General features: G+C 40.0%; 1 protein-coding gene across 1 annotated transcript in view; it reads right to left on the bottom strand.

Moving 5' to 3' along the window:
* Positions 1-3,148: 3,148 nt before the first annotated feature.
* The window catches only part of LOC137972507 (immunoglobulin superfamily member 10-like), a 13,547-nt gene continuing 1,389 nt past the window's right edge, over positions 3,149-15,306 (bottom strand). Inside the window, exons 2-6 of the mRNA XM_068819260.1 lie at positions 15,281-15,306; positions 13,975-15,103; positions 6,464-6,723; positions 5,344-5,997; positions 3,149-5,128 (exon numbers count right to left, since the gene is read on the bottom strand). The exon at positions 15,281-15,306 is cut by the window's right edge and continues 628 nt beyond it. Coding sequence (XP_068675361.1) covers positions 4,002-5,128; positions 5,344-5,997; positions 6,464-6,723; positions 13,975-15,103; positions 15,281-15,306 — 3,196 coding nt within the window. The 3' untranslated portion in view covers positions 3,149-4,001. The remainder of the gene's footprint in view (positions 5,129-5,343; positions 5,998-6,463; positions 6,724-13,974; positions 15,104-15,280) is intronic.

The following is a 15,306-nucleotide window of genomic DNA, read 5'->3' on the forward strand; positions in this document are numbered from 1 at the left end:
TGCGCAGTGTAACATCTGTCCTGCAACTTGTGTCGCGACGATTTGCGGCACAATCCGCCAATGAAAATGTTCCTTTAACGTCATGTGATCATGGAAACGTGACAAGTTGCATGAAACGTTGCTCAATGTAAAAGAACCTGTTTCATAATGTGAGAATATTTGTAGAAGTGGCGTTGCGAGACAAGTTGCACGAAAAATTGTACAGCGTAACAGCGCCTTTAAGATACCTTGAATAAGACGAAGAAGCGGGAAAAAAACAATAGCAATGTTCAATTTTCTGGATGATGAGAGGACTGCTTAATTGTTTCACAGTCAACACATAGTATGCACTGAGCTGTTTTGAGTCGCATGCTAATTGGAGTTCTGTAGATGCACACAAGTAACCACCCTGCTCAGATAAGCACATCTACCGATACTTTTGGAATGGAATTTGGAACACGAGAAAAAAATTTGTCAGTTAAGGCTTATTGCCGGGTTTAAGTGTGGACAACGTCGGACAACGTCGACGAAAACGTTTCTTCAAAACATAACTTGGCGCCTTGGTAAATATTTTGCAATCATTCCATCTTGTTCACTTGCTTGCACAACTGATACGGGTGGGCAATCATATAAATGGATTGGTTCGAACGGTTTAAAAGAAAAAGTAGAAAATGAATGGTTCATCAGTGTTGTATGCTCACATTGTCGTCAAACCCTGAAATTTGATTTGACGTTCTTTGTTTTTGGTAGTGTGGCAAATAAATGTACTAAAATGCGTGTCGAACGAGCTTGTCGAACGTTCAGCGTGACTGTTTTTCCTTCTTTGAACCAATAGTATCCTTGCTCTGGATGTTTGCGTGGCCTTTGCCGTCTTAGTCGCTTAAACTTACTTTGTTGGATGGAGACGGGGCTATGGGGGGGGGGGGGGGGGAGGGGGGAAGAACGTTCAGATTATTTAAAAAACCGACATCGTAATTAAGAGGGGAAGCACGAATAGAGCGTACAATGTCGATTGTTCTTTTGCCTTTGAGAAATTTAACCAGCCATGCATTGATAATGATAATGTCATGAAATTCCCTAACTTACAAACTGGTAACAATTTTGAAACACCTTGATGTCACCTTGATGTTGGGTATGGAAAGTCCAAATTGACAAATAATTGATCATATTATACCATAATCCTTTCTATATCGCGAAACATTTTACATAGCTCGTCAATTCAGTGGATTTCTAACCGGCAAAAGAATTCTCGGTGAGTTATCGTTCTCTCAGTCAGTGTTTCATTCGTCGACCATGGGGCGTTCCCTCTTGAAATCTCTAGCCTGGAGCGAGAAGTCGACGAAATTCTTACGATACTCCAAGGTTAACGTAGCATATACCGGACATATGTAGTGAAATCATGATTTGATCAAATGCTCAGTAAATATCGGTAAATGAAAACCTCGACTTCGTCTCGGTTTTTATTCACCGATATTCACCTCGCCTTCGGCGAATAATATACACTTAATGTATGGTCCCGAGGGAAACAGTTAGTTTTGTTTTCTCGAGAGTCCTGATGTTTCCCGAGACGAAGTAGAGGGAAACATCAGGACTCGAGGGAAAACAAAACTAACTAGTTTCCCGAGGACCAGACATTAAGTGCTTTGTTATATATTAGACTTTTCCTTCAACAATCGCAGCAAAACATCCAGTGCGGGCAACAACTGCGGAATTGTCTCCTGGTCGGGATACATTTGAATTTGATCAGGGACACGTGACCAAGAATCAGCCAATCACAGTGCTCGTTTTGTTGAGTGAAAGTCTAGGTATATAACAATTATTAAATATATATGTAAACACTGATGATACCAGTTTGAAAGTACAAACATTGCCATGTTCTTGTCTATTAATGTTCCCAACCCATAATAACAAGTGTAAGAGGCAACAGGTTGTGGGGTAATGGGGTAGGAGATGAAGCACTCCATTAGCAGGTCATGAAAAGGTAGGATAACTAAGTTGCCCGGCAAGAAAGGTCGCGATCCTCTCCAAGGGGGTACAATCCCCAAGGCCACAATCCTCTCCAGAGGGTTACAATCCCTCACATGAGAGGTCCTTACCTATCTAGGGTTGCGCCCCCTGGTTTCTATGCTAACCGTGCGCGATCAGAAGGCACACAACCCTAGTACAGTGAGTTTATGGGGCAAAGGGTAACCCGCTTGGGAACACTTCACCCCCACCCATATTTTATTTCACAATATTGACTAGATAATTATTTGACAAAGCACAAAGGGGGATTTAACCCTTCATATTAGAAAAGAGAGTCACTGACATGCAAACATTGCATGAGTGAGTCCATGTTAAAATAGGTCATTAACTGTAACAAATCCAAAGATAGTTTACAGCTAGCTACAACAATTCCCCATGACGTGTCCTGGACATGCTATTGAGGCACCAGGTATGAAAGAGGGAGGGAAGGGAGGGAATTTGAGTGAAGATGCTTCTGTGTTTCCGCAATAAAGACAACTGGAGTGACAGTAGCAAAGGTCGGACTGACATACTAGTCCAAAGCACGAGGCACCTAGAATGTGATTGGATGAGGTGCATGGTGTGACGTTCATGTGAAACAATGTTGCTCTGTAACAGAGAAAGCCTAGGCTCAAATGCATATCCCTCGCAGAGGTCATGGTTGTCACATTATTTATAATATTTATAATGGTTTATAAATTGGCTTTTTTGTGCTCATACTTTCTTTCTTATCAAACTAAGTTGCGTGAAAGAAGTTCACATAAGATTTACTTCAAACTTATTTAGGCCATTTCCGAGTTGCTGTTTGTCTCGGTTTCGAAGTGAGTTGGTGCTCAACTATTGAAAGGAAAATGAGTTTGATTTGCACACCTCATTTTCATTTGAATGGTTGTGCACCAGGACTCGCTTTGAAACTGAGGCATGCAGCAACTCGGAAATGGGCTAATCCATTCATGACTCGATGCGTAGAAGGTGTGACCGAGCTCCCAGGAACATTTTCTGCCATAATCCGTGTAATACCAAAATAACTGTGTCTTACTGCAGTGAAAAGAGACAACAGGCCTTCGTCCTTAAAGAGCAGTGGCTACGAAGTGTTGTGCTTGTTGTTGTCTTTTACTATCAGGATAACTGAGAATTGATTTTGAACTGATGAAGCTTGATGACCTTGTATTTTTTCTCTGGTTTTATTTGCAATTGTACTGGAAACAAAGCTTGCGTTGTTCACGACTGCGACGCTCAGCCTCGGTTAGAGGAATCGTTAGAATATACTCTCAAATATTGATGGAGAACTTTGTTAGTCAACTGTGGTCAAACATTCTATTGTTGCTAGGTGTGAAATGTCACTTTAATTGAATTCGTTCATAGTAATATCATTGAAATGAAGTATTTTGTTTTGTATTGCAATACTTGGGCAAATTATTTTTAAAAAAGTTATTTATATTTACTTGTTGAAGACTGATCATTCACACCGCTGATGAAGTCCGAGCGATTCAAACGAAATATCACTATGGTTTTGGAATTCTCTAAACATTAGCTTCTTACACCGACCTGCTATTTTTCACACTTATCCATGGCACTTTAATTGACCAAGTGTATGGTAGCCTTTCTGAGAGCCATGGGTATCCCCAAACCTGAGTTGCTTGACTGGAAGGCGTGTCTTGTCTGTGAGAAGACCGCTGTCTTCACGCCATACATAGTCATTCTTGTCACAGTTACCATTTTATCAATAACTAAATCTGCCACTGTTGCAGTATGCAACGGTGTGTCACATAGTATTAAATACAAGACGCTAACAATGTTGCATGAGTTTCTCTCTTTCGCTCAAAAGACACTGACTTGTCTCGTTTGACCTCCAGCATAGGATCCTCAAAGATCTTGTTGAATTTACGTTCTTCTTTGTTGCACTTCGATAGATATAGGATGGATAAATTTGATATATTAGGTTGGGTGAAATTAGACATGTAGATTTACAGTAAATTGTTTCGTGAACTTTGGCTTTTACGTCATTTTTCTCAAGTTCACACTATGCCATAGCACTTCAGTTTACCAAGTGTATGATAACCTTTGTCGCCTCCGCCGATATCTCCAAACCTGAGTTGTTTGACTGGAAGGCGTGTCTTGTCTGTGAGGAGACCGCTGTCTTCACGCCATACATGATCGTTTTTATCACAGTTGCAACCATAACTGGGGTTTGCACATGAGTTGGTCATCCCACATGCACACTTACCACTGACGGACGCGCCACCCCAGTACGTCATCTTAACAGAATTCCGCGACACCCACCAGCCCATTTGATTCCTGAGCAACCGCGAACCACGGCACTCGTACTTAATAAACTGTTCACAACGTGAAGAGACTCTGGTGAGACTCGCCAGCTGAGACAAACTTGCACCTGTGTAATGAATGTCACGTGAATAGCTACCATAACCATTGACGTACGTTCTTCTTTCAGTGTCGTGACTGATAACTGTCACGCCAACACCATTCTTGTCTGTCATGTCGCAATATACTGTAAATGGTTCCAGACCTCCTGAGCCATCTGGATCGATGACGTAATTTCCGCTTAAGCTGCTGCCGTACTTCCGTATTACAGAGCAGGATGTCGCATCAAAAGGAGTGTTGAGTTTCACCTTAGCTTCTATTGTTGTCACTGCATTAGTTGCTCTGCAGGTGTAAGTTCCCTTGTGAGATTTTTTAACATTTTGAAGAATCAGTGTTCCGTTCAATAACATATTTGAATCATGAAGAAGTGAATGCTTGTCATCTTTCGTCCAAGTTACAGCGGTTTTTAAGTCGCTCTCGGCCACACAGGGAAGATGGACACTCTGACCAATCACTGGTGTTACATCTTTTGGGGGACGGACTTTAAATCGCAGACGAGAAAATACTGTGAGTTGAAACACTACTGTTGTCAATCCCAAAATATTCACCACCTTACAAATATATGTTCCTCTATCTTTCTTTGCCACATTGTATATTATTAAGTTGTTCTCTGTCATCTTTGTTTTTCCGACTGGCAAACTACCAACTGCTTTGGACCATGTGACACTTGGCTGCGGCTGACCAGTAGCATTGCAGGCGATGGTGACATTTTGCTCCTCTTCTGCCCAAATTTCGGAGGATGGTGATAAAAGTCGAGGAGCGACTGTAGAATAAGAAAAGTAACAAATGAAGTAATTGACCTAAAATTTGGCTCGGTTAAAAAAGTTACTTTTATATGGCAAGTGACCTTTAAAATGTTTGTCTCATTCGAAGAAAATAATTCAGTTCTGTGTTGCAAAGAATGGCGTCAAACAGTCGAATCGATTTGATTCAAGGCTCAAAATTGAGCGTGAAAGAAAAGTGACAAAGGCAACTTACACTGAACGGTTAGCTTAGCTGACGCATTAGCGCTTCCCAACAAGTTCTCTGCTCTGCAGCTGTAAACTCCTTGGTCTCCAGGTCTAACATCCCTCACAATCAGAGCGCCACTGGGTTCAATCACGTGACGTTCAGCCGGAAGTGAGGAATTCAGCTTACACCACTCGACTTTTGGTAATGGATTTCCATTGGCTGAACATTTCAAGATGGCTGTTTGACTTTCATTAATCGTAGTTTCTTTCGGAGGCTGAAACAGAGTAGGGGCCGCGATTGACTGGCCCGGTTCACCTTTGGCTCCTTTTTCTCCCGGCGGGCCGGTTGGTCCCGCGGGACCAGTATTACCAGGAATCCCCATATCCCCTTTCATGCCCGTCAGTCCTTGAGATCCTACTGGGCCGTGTTTACCAGGAGGTCCCTGTGGCCCGGGTCTCCCAGGGGGTCCTGGTCTACCCCGGGTTCCAGGTCTTCCTCGTTTCCCACTATTCCCTTTTACCCCTGATCGGCAGAGAGTTTCACCTTTGGCACAAATTTGGTTTTGCAGTGTTTGAAGCTCTTGTTTGATCAGCAGTTTTACATCAGAGGCTGATTGGTCAGATTTCAGTTGTGACTGTTCGGGTGAAGCTCGTGTTTGTCTGGACCAGGAGTGTTGATGACCTTATGAAGACATGAAATTGATATCAAGATATATCACCGACAGACGCATTTATGGCTCAAGTCATCAACCAAAACATCAAAACATGAAATTGATATCAAGAATTTTCTTCGACAGATGCATTTATGGCTCAATTCAGGAACTACAGTGAATACTCGCCACCTTACTGGTTGCTACTGAGAATATTCCACAGGGCATTTTGACATGCCTGTCCTAGCAGTGCAAATAAGTATTAAAAGTTACATGATTCAAAGCTAAAAGCCACGATACATGATAATGTCAGCTTTTTTCTAAACTACGGCTGACAGTAAACAGACTTTATGTTTGATTTATCTCCAGTGAATTTGAATGGCGTAAACGGTGCAAATTTATAAATATTGAACTGCTTTCACAATTAAAACCAGGACTAACGAACAGTAATACCTTTAAAAATTTCATATTTATATCAAGAATCCTGGAATAACTGACCTCTTGTTTGCCTCCATTGATCTTTATCATCTCGCCATTCTCTGTAATTCTGCTGTACTTTTCGTAGGATTGTAGTCTCGAGCTCATCACAGGATGTTACTGAGTGTGATATCAGTCGATGCTGTTCTTGTATTCTGAGTTCCACATGAATCAGTGCGAAGCAACACACAAGAGACAACAGCAAACCAGACGCGGAACACAAGCTGCCAAATCTGTTGGTCCGCTTGTCCTCTTGTTGATGTTTCATGGTTTTAGTATGGCTTTTTCAACACTTTTTGACTTTGGTGTTTTTTTGATAAGATAAACTCGCGGCTTACGTATCACGCGGTGATCCTTTTTTGAAAGAATTGCAGCAATGAACAAACGAAATGTTCCAAAATGTACTATGCTGAGAAATGAAACTCTATACCCAGTCTTGTTGATACGTTGTATTTAAGATTTTGTAACACAGGAAGTATATCAATTTACGCAGGTCAGCCGGATTTTCATATTGTATGGAAGCACTTCGATGCAATAGTAAGGAATCACTTCGTCCAACACCTTTAATTCTTCAAGGTTACCCCATTGGAAGCTGAAATCGTTTTACTGGAGTAGAAACTGGAGTATAGGGAGGTGATGTTGCGATGTTGGCTGTGTTGGGTGCAAAAAATGTTGCTCATCAAAGGAAAAATGATGAATAAAATTAAAGTCACCAAGATGAGATGCAAGAGGCTACAAAGACTCTCTCGTGTTGGCCATAAAATGAGTAAAGAACACTTTTGGATTCTTTTGTAGCGCATTGCTGGGCTATTATGTCTAGAAATTTAATTTCTTCTTAAACGGCGAGGGCATAAAAGTGGACCTTGTTCTGCCTTGAACTCGATCCTCTGGATCCTGGTCAGAGGCGAAGTAGGTATGGAATCACGGTAATACTGAAAACTTAAATGGCTTCATTTCATACGAAAAGAGATTTCACATGAAAAAAACCCCGCGTAAAATTCGTGCGAAATACGTAATCAACCAATCGGGAAAGCAAACGACTATGAAAATACATCGTTCGTCCAATCAGAGACACGAACAATAGTACTTCGCAGTGGAGGGTAACAAGCGCGCGGCTCGGTTCAGTTTCTGCAAAAACAAAATGGAAGAGGAACTACATTTTGAAGTAAGAGCCCCGGCTCAGTCTCAGCAAAGCACCAGCAGTCAGTAGCGTTATTTTAGTGGAGCAGTGATCCAAGGTGGACAGTTCTCAGTTACAATTAACGCCGTGAATCAGTCGCCAAAAATAATCCCACCAGAAAAACGGACAGGGAAACGACTTTGCGTCTTGTGATGAGATTTTCGCATAGGTTATTTTTGAAACCAAAGTTGTCCCATTTTTTTGCTAGTTTTTATACTTCATAATCGTAAGCATCTGCAAATTTGCGATGCCATTAAAAATTGAGTGTGTAAAGTAATAACAAAGTAAAAAATATGTGGTTGTCAACAGAGACTGAATATGACGCCGCGTTGCGGAATTCGGCGGTGTTTATATAAATAAAAGTTGCTCTTGCACTTAAATGGCTTCCAATCTTTGAAATACGTCGGTCAGTAAGAAAAAAAATCAGTATGTATGAAAGTAGACGCTCCGTGAGCGTAAACTTGGTTGCCTGTGGGACATGCTACACAAAAACAGAGGGTACTGAGCTGGGTAGTAATGAATGCGCTGAAACTGGATTTTCCTAGGAGAAATGCTGAAAATAAAAAAAATTGAAAAAGAGAAAAAAGCCTAGGAATCCAATAGGTGCTCCTGGTAACTCCCACAATGGACGAAGCTAGGGGATCGAGCCCGAAAGCGGCGTATTTCTCCATCATCCCCGGAGCTGCTCAGTCCGGAAACGAAACACTACTTATTTTTTGTTTAAATCCTCAGAAACGAAACGTCAGGATGAACTATTTACACGATGAGGTTGAGTGGCCAATCAAAACAGAGTTTGTAATTGAAAATCTAAACATCTATGAAATGCGAAAACAAACTTGCGAACACGTAAACTTGAATTATCGCAAATCATGATGCTGACAAACACAAAAGCGAAGGAAATAGTTAATAAATATGAAGTTTTTTTACTATCTGAATGATTTTGGGTTAGATTAAAGCGATATATTGTTGACAAATCTTCGTGTTAATGAGTAATGTAAACAATTTTGGCATGTAAGTAGTTGCAATAAATTGGGTTAACCAGGAACCAGTTGAAGAAATATTTTTGGCTTCCCAAATAAACTTCATTTTACAATACAATGACTAACCAATATTTCATGACGTGCAAGACTATGGCTACCTATTAATCATTTGCAAGAGAGAAGACTTGAAATACAAAATGGCTAAAAAGTCTTGTCATCTTTATGCAAACAACTCTCATATCAAATATCAACCCACATATGCAAATTAGTTCCAACAGGATCAATCCATAAAGACAAAAAGTCTCACAAAACCTTTCATGACAAAAATTTTATTGAACAAACAACATATTTGCTATTAGAGGGAAGATTTTCAATTACAAACTCTAGTTTGATCCGCCACTATAAACAGTTCACCCTGAAGTCAAAATAGGTACGTTTCGTCTCTGAGGAAACAAAATAAAAACGAGTTTGAGTGTTTTGTCGGGGTTTTCAGACTCCCGAGAAACAGATAAAAGCACGAGGCCGAAGGCTGAGTGCGTTTATTGTTTCGAGGTGTCTGGATACCCCGATGAGGCACGAAGCACGAGGTTTTGGTATAGCTTCTTAAACGAGTGGCCAGCTATTGTTATTTATTATTGTTTTGTCGTCTCGTTAATTAAACAATAGCTATATGTGATAAAAACAGTTTGGATGGAATGTGTCATTTGGGAGTTGTCCAATTTAATTTAGTGTTTACCATAATCAGTTGTTTGTGCAACATGGATGAGTCATGTTCAAGGTTTCGGCAAAACTTTCGACGAGGAAAACTAGTGTGTTATCATTTCTGTTCCGAAATCTGCGGTTTACAAGAACAAGTGGGCGTTATAGATTTTTCGAGAATGGCAAGACCAAGGAGCGCTCAAGATATGAATTATTCAGCCAGACGGACTGTTCAGAGGTGAATGTGCAAGAGTTGACTGAAAGCATTGAAAGCATGAAACTACCGGCTATCCAAGTTCGTGTAGGAGATTCAAAATAAGTCGCTTTACAGTATTGTTGGCGGCTTAAAGCGTTCAAATTTCTGTTGCGTGAGAGGTTATTTAGTTAGAATTAATTTTTTCATATCACATGGTTTTTTTCGTGAATTAGTAGACATTTGGACACTGTATCCAAATCTTTAGAAGATTTTCATCTAGTTTTTCAGGCATCCAAACCGCATCCACGTGTCGTGGTATACAGCTGTTGATTGGTGGACTCGAGTTATGAATTGTTAATGATTTGAGAAATATTGTTCAGAGGCGATAGGGACGATTATATGGAAACACTACTCAGACAATCGCCAACTACCCGGGCGATTTAGACGACCTCGATTGTCCAGAGAGAACTGAGTTCTACCCAGACGATCGAGGTCTGGGTAGTGTTTTCTAAATTCGATGAGTATTCCAGTCCAATTTTCAAAAGTTTTTTTCATTGTCAAGTTGCCTGATCTTGTTTTGGTAGATTTTTACCCTCTGTCTGGTTAAAAACAGACAGCTACAACACAAGAATTGCTTTAAAATGTTTGGAATTCTTTGAAGCAGTGTACGAAAACCCTTTCTTTTTCTAAATTTAGGACTGGATTAAACTTAATCTTATTTTAGACTATTAGGAATGGTTTTATTTTTGGGCAGTTGTGTATTTTCTAATGATACTATACTTGCGTAAGTTTTGCTAAGTTTTGTCATTTCATTCATCTCAGTTCCTTGTAATCTAGTGTTATCTCTTTATAGGAACTATTTCTATGAACTTTGGTTTTACTTTAGTTTATCGAACTATAGCCGGGCTTCGAAAAATGTAATTCTAAGTTCTAGTCGTTATATTAATTCATGTTTATACTGTGTATTTATATACTTCAGTTCCCTTTTTGCTGTCTATGTCTCTCTGTATTCTGTACATGTTTCTGTATGTGTGTTTGTGCCTTCTGGCTGACCTGTAATTTAATTTATTGTAATCAACAGTTGCCATTAATAAGTTACCCGGCTGGCTGGCTCCGCTATCTCTTAGGGTTATTCCAGGCAGCCAGTACTCTATTTGTTTAGTTAATATTAAGGCAAGAATACAGTGCAATAAAGCTTCTTTTTCGTTTGCTCTGCTCTGCTCTGGTCAGCGCTTTCAAAGCTTTCTTAAAAGCGCGCAAAACTCCAGTTGTTCTTTTGTCTTTAAGAAAAATACATGTAATGTTGAATTTAACTCCCATTCACTGATAATATTTTCATCACAATTAGGCACTTTGTCGAAAAACCTTCGCGCATTGAATTCCCAGTGTTTTTATTTTTCCCAGGGACGATGACAAAACTACAGCGGATATTGAATTAAATGGATCTCAAAGGGTGTTATCTGACAAAAGATTTCTTGCTGCCAAGTCGGAATGCAATCGTCACGGGGAGGCGGAGAAGGTTAATCTGGCAAGCTACCATAGAAACCGGTACGTTAATTAAGCGTTTTGAAGTACTTGTGAAAACGACATGTCCACCCTGAGGTACAAAAAGACCAAATTGAACGATATAGTTGAGCAACTTATTCCCTCAACCACTTCACATGGAGCGAGCGCGGGAAGCACTTCAGTTCCAATATGGGGCCCCATAACATAGTCACATAGTAAGCAAATTCAGAGAATTTTCGACAATCATGCGCAAAAAGGCTCGTTGCGTTGCTTGGTCTCACAGGCATTGTTTCATGAGTCGTTCCCAGGGTTTCTCCTCTTCTTATCGCCTGGAGCGAACGAGAGGAGGTTGTTATTGTAACGCAAGGTTGATGGTGGAAATACAGCGCATGCGTATTGCAACCTCGATGTCATCAAGTTCTACCGAGGCCTGGCCGACACTGGGCCAGTGTTTCAATCTCGGTTTTGCGGATGATCGACGAAATGCCGGCTCCAAGATCAAGTCGGACACTACGGCATACCCTCAAACGTAAGCTATTGACGAAAATGATATTTGCGTATGGCCGCCATAATCAATCTGGAAAGGTGTACATCTTAAATAAGACAAAAGCAACGTTTGATGATTTCCCCTTGGTCTTATATTTGCACAATTACATCAAGCATATATAACTCGTTGCTTACAACTGACTTAATAATTGCAGATGAGAGAAATAGAAATCCTCACCTGAGGATGATGCTTTATAATTTCTGTTACAAATCTCTCAGATGGATTTATCCTGCATGTACGTAATTTTCTTAATTATTTGATTGCAAAGGGGATGCGGATGGTTAGCATTGGTAAAGTCGGGCTCTCATTTATTTATACTACTCATAAAATAACACTATGGTTGGTGTATATATGAATATCGTATTTGTATCTACAGCAACCATCATAGTGTTCCCTAATAGTACTGACTTAATTACCACTGAAGAGATGGGCTTGAAGAGTAAAGATATATTTCACAATTAATGTTGTTGGAAACTCGGTCACTTTGCTTCTTCAAATAAAAAGTTTCAAAATTATTAATGGCTGTATAAAATATTCTTTTAACTTGTCCTGGTTCTTCCATTTTTTAATCCAAACGAATTCTACCATTAGGTTATACGAAGCACACTAAGGATGTTACGAGTTATATAAAATCGTGTCATCTTTAGCTACCAAGAATAATTTCGCCGTATTTCACAAGCGCACTTTTTGTCATAATTCGTGAAATATGAAAATAGGTGTATGTAAAATGGAACATTCAAGGTTCGTTTTAAGGCACGGGCTTCGATCTGAGAAAGCATGAACTTTGTTTGTTTCGATGGATTTTTTTCTCTGCTGTCATCTTTCTTTTCCGTACGAAGAGGAAGAGAAGAGCCATGGGAACACGACTGTAGTTTCTACGTAGTTTTTATATCATTCATTTGTAGTTTAACTAGTTTAATTTTTAGCGTAGATTTTTATTGAGTGTAAAGGCGATTAGAATGTAACAAAAGATATGTACTTTTATCTTGTGGTAATAAAGACTATTATTACTTTACTTACTTTACTGGTTTTGAAGATAAATCGGTTGATTACGGAACTAGTTTAGAATCAAAAAACCATTCTTCGTCTTACTTTAATTACTATTAATATTTACGGCCTTAATTGAGGAGTGATAAGAAGAATTTTCCGCCAAATTATCCCTGAGCGCGCGGCAATGGCGCGAGTAATACAGTAAAGTAATAATTAGAGCGGTTTTCAATTGGTTGTGGAAAGTAATTAGCGAATTGCTTTTGTTAATGATTACTTCACTCAGTGATTGGTTCAAAGTTCTCGCGCCACTTTTCCAACCAATCAGAAGTGAAAGCAAAACCAATCGCGGCTCGCGCGTGCACATTTTCCCGAGCTCGGCGTCGGCTATGTGTAATTACTTCAAGTTTTGATTGGTTTAGCGGATTGTCTCCGTCCTTTTTGACTGGCCAAAGTAATTAGTTTGGTTTTGGTTTTACGACACTCGATTGAAATTCGCTCTATGATGCACAGCGCACAACAGAGGATTAGTGCATTGTAAACGCTGGGACATTAAAGTGATGCCTATTTTGTGTCGACTACTTGACAACTTTTGGTAGAAGTTATAGGAGTCACAGTCTCGCCTGTAACCAAGAAAATGCACTAAGATTTTGCTGGACTGTAAGAGATGTGCCCATAGTTTTTGTCCATGTAATATTTGCCCATGGTCCCTATGCTTAAGTGATGCTTGGAACATCGTAATATCGACACACTCGCATTTTCAAAGTACCCGCCACCTGATAATCAGTGCATAATTTATAATGATTAAACTCGATTCCATTTAAAACGATCATACATTTACATAGAAACAATCGAGATCTTCAGAGTCCGATCGAAGTCAAAAAAATCTTTGGAATTTACTAGGTAAATTTCCCTTGTTGAAAGGAGTTTCATTTTGAAAAAAAAGTTTCGTTTACTTAGTGAACCTGACAAGGAAAAATACGGTTTCCCGAAAGCATTTATTCTAAATTGGATTAAAATTTGACACTTACGTTGAAAACACCTACTTACCACCGAGCTAAAATCTGATCAACTGTTAGTGTAATTTCATTATGTCAATTGAGGATTAATGATTTGCAGTGTCCCTCAAACCATTTTATCAATGACTAAATTTGCCACAGCAGCAGTATGTAACGGTGTGTCACGTAGTATTAAATACAAGACACTAGCAATGTTTCATGAGTTTCTCTCTTCCGCTCAAAAGACACTGACCTGTCTCGTTTTACCTCCAGCATAGGACCCTTAAAGATTTTGTTGAATTCACGTTTTTCATTGTTGCACTTCGATAGGTATAGGTTGGATAAATTTGATATATTAGATTGGGTGAAATTAGACATGTAGATTTAAAGTAAATTGTTTCATGAACTTTGGCTTTTACGTCATCTTTTTCAAGTTCACACTATGCCATAGCACTTCAGTTTACCAAGTGTATGATAACCTTGGTTGTTTGCGCCGGTATCCCCAAACCAGAGTTGTTTGACTGGAAGGCGTGTCTTGTCTGTGAGGAGACCGCTGTCTTCACGCCATACACGATCGTTTTTATCACAGTTGCAACCATAATTGGGGTTTGCACAAGAATTGGTCATCCCGCATGCGCACTTACCACTGACTGACGCGCCACCCCAGTACGTCATCTTAAGAGAATCACGTGACACCCACCATCCGTATGGATAGTTATCGTCGAGCAACCGTGAATCATAACATTCGTACTTAATAAACTGTTCACAATGTGAAGAGACTCTGGTGAGACTCGCCAGCTGAGACAAACGTGCTCCTTTGTAATGAATGTCACGTGAATAGCTACCTCGGGCTCCCCAACTTCTGCCATTGTACACGTAGGTTCTGTTTTCACTGTCGTGACTTATAACTGTCACTCCCACACCATTCTTGTCTGCCATATCGCAATATACTGTAAATGGTTTCAGACGTCCTGTGCCATCTGGATCAATGATGTAATTTCCGCTGAAACTGCTGCCGTACTTCCGTATTTCAGCGCAGGATGTTGGAATTTCTATTTTCACATTTGCCTGTATTGTTGTCAGTGCATTTGTGGCTCTGCAGGTATAAGATCCTACATGAGATTTCTTTATGTTTTCAAGAACGAGGGTTCCATTGTAATACGAGGAAAGTAAAGACTTGCCGTCCTTGGTCCACGTGATAGTGGTTCTAAGTTCACTTTCGGCAGCGCATGGCAATCGAACAGTTGAACCAAATGAAGGAATTGTAACTTTGTTGGGAGGACGAACTTTAAAGCGCAGAGGAGAAAATACTGTGAGTTGAGCCACTGCTGTTGTGGTTCCTAGAATATTCACCGCCTTACAAATGTAAATACCTCTATCGTTCTTTGACACATTGTATATTATTAAGTTTTCTTCTGTCATCTTTGTTTTTCCGACTGGCAAACTACCAAATGCTTTGGACCATGTGACACTTGGCTGCGGCTGACCAGTGGCATTGCAAGCGATGGTGACATTTTGTGCCTCTTCTGCCAACATTTCGGTGGATGGCAAGAAAAGCCGAGGATTGACTGTTAAAAAAAGTACAGTCAAGTTAATGTATAAAATGTTGCTACCATAGAATAAAAAACTTTTTAAATCGATACCACATTGATTATGTTGCAGTAAATAGCCTGAAACAATCGATTTTACAATGAATTAGATCCTGAAAGGATAGTGACGAAACATAAATGACAAAGGCAACTTACACTGAACAGTCAGATTAGCTGAAGCT

This window comes from Montipora foliosa, chromosome 10 (assembly GCF_036669935.1).
Source record: "Montipora foliosa isolate CH-2021 chromosome 10, ASM3666993v2, whole genome shotgun sequence".
Lineage (NCBI taxonomy): Eukaryota > Metazoa > Cnidaria > Anthozoa > Scleractinia > Acroporidae > Montipora > Montipora foliosa.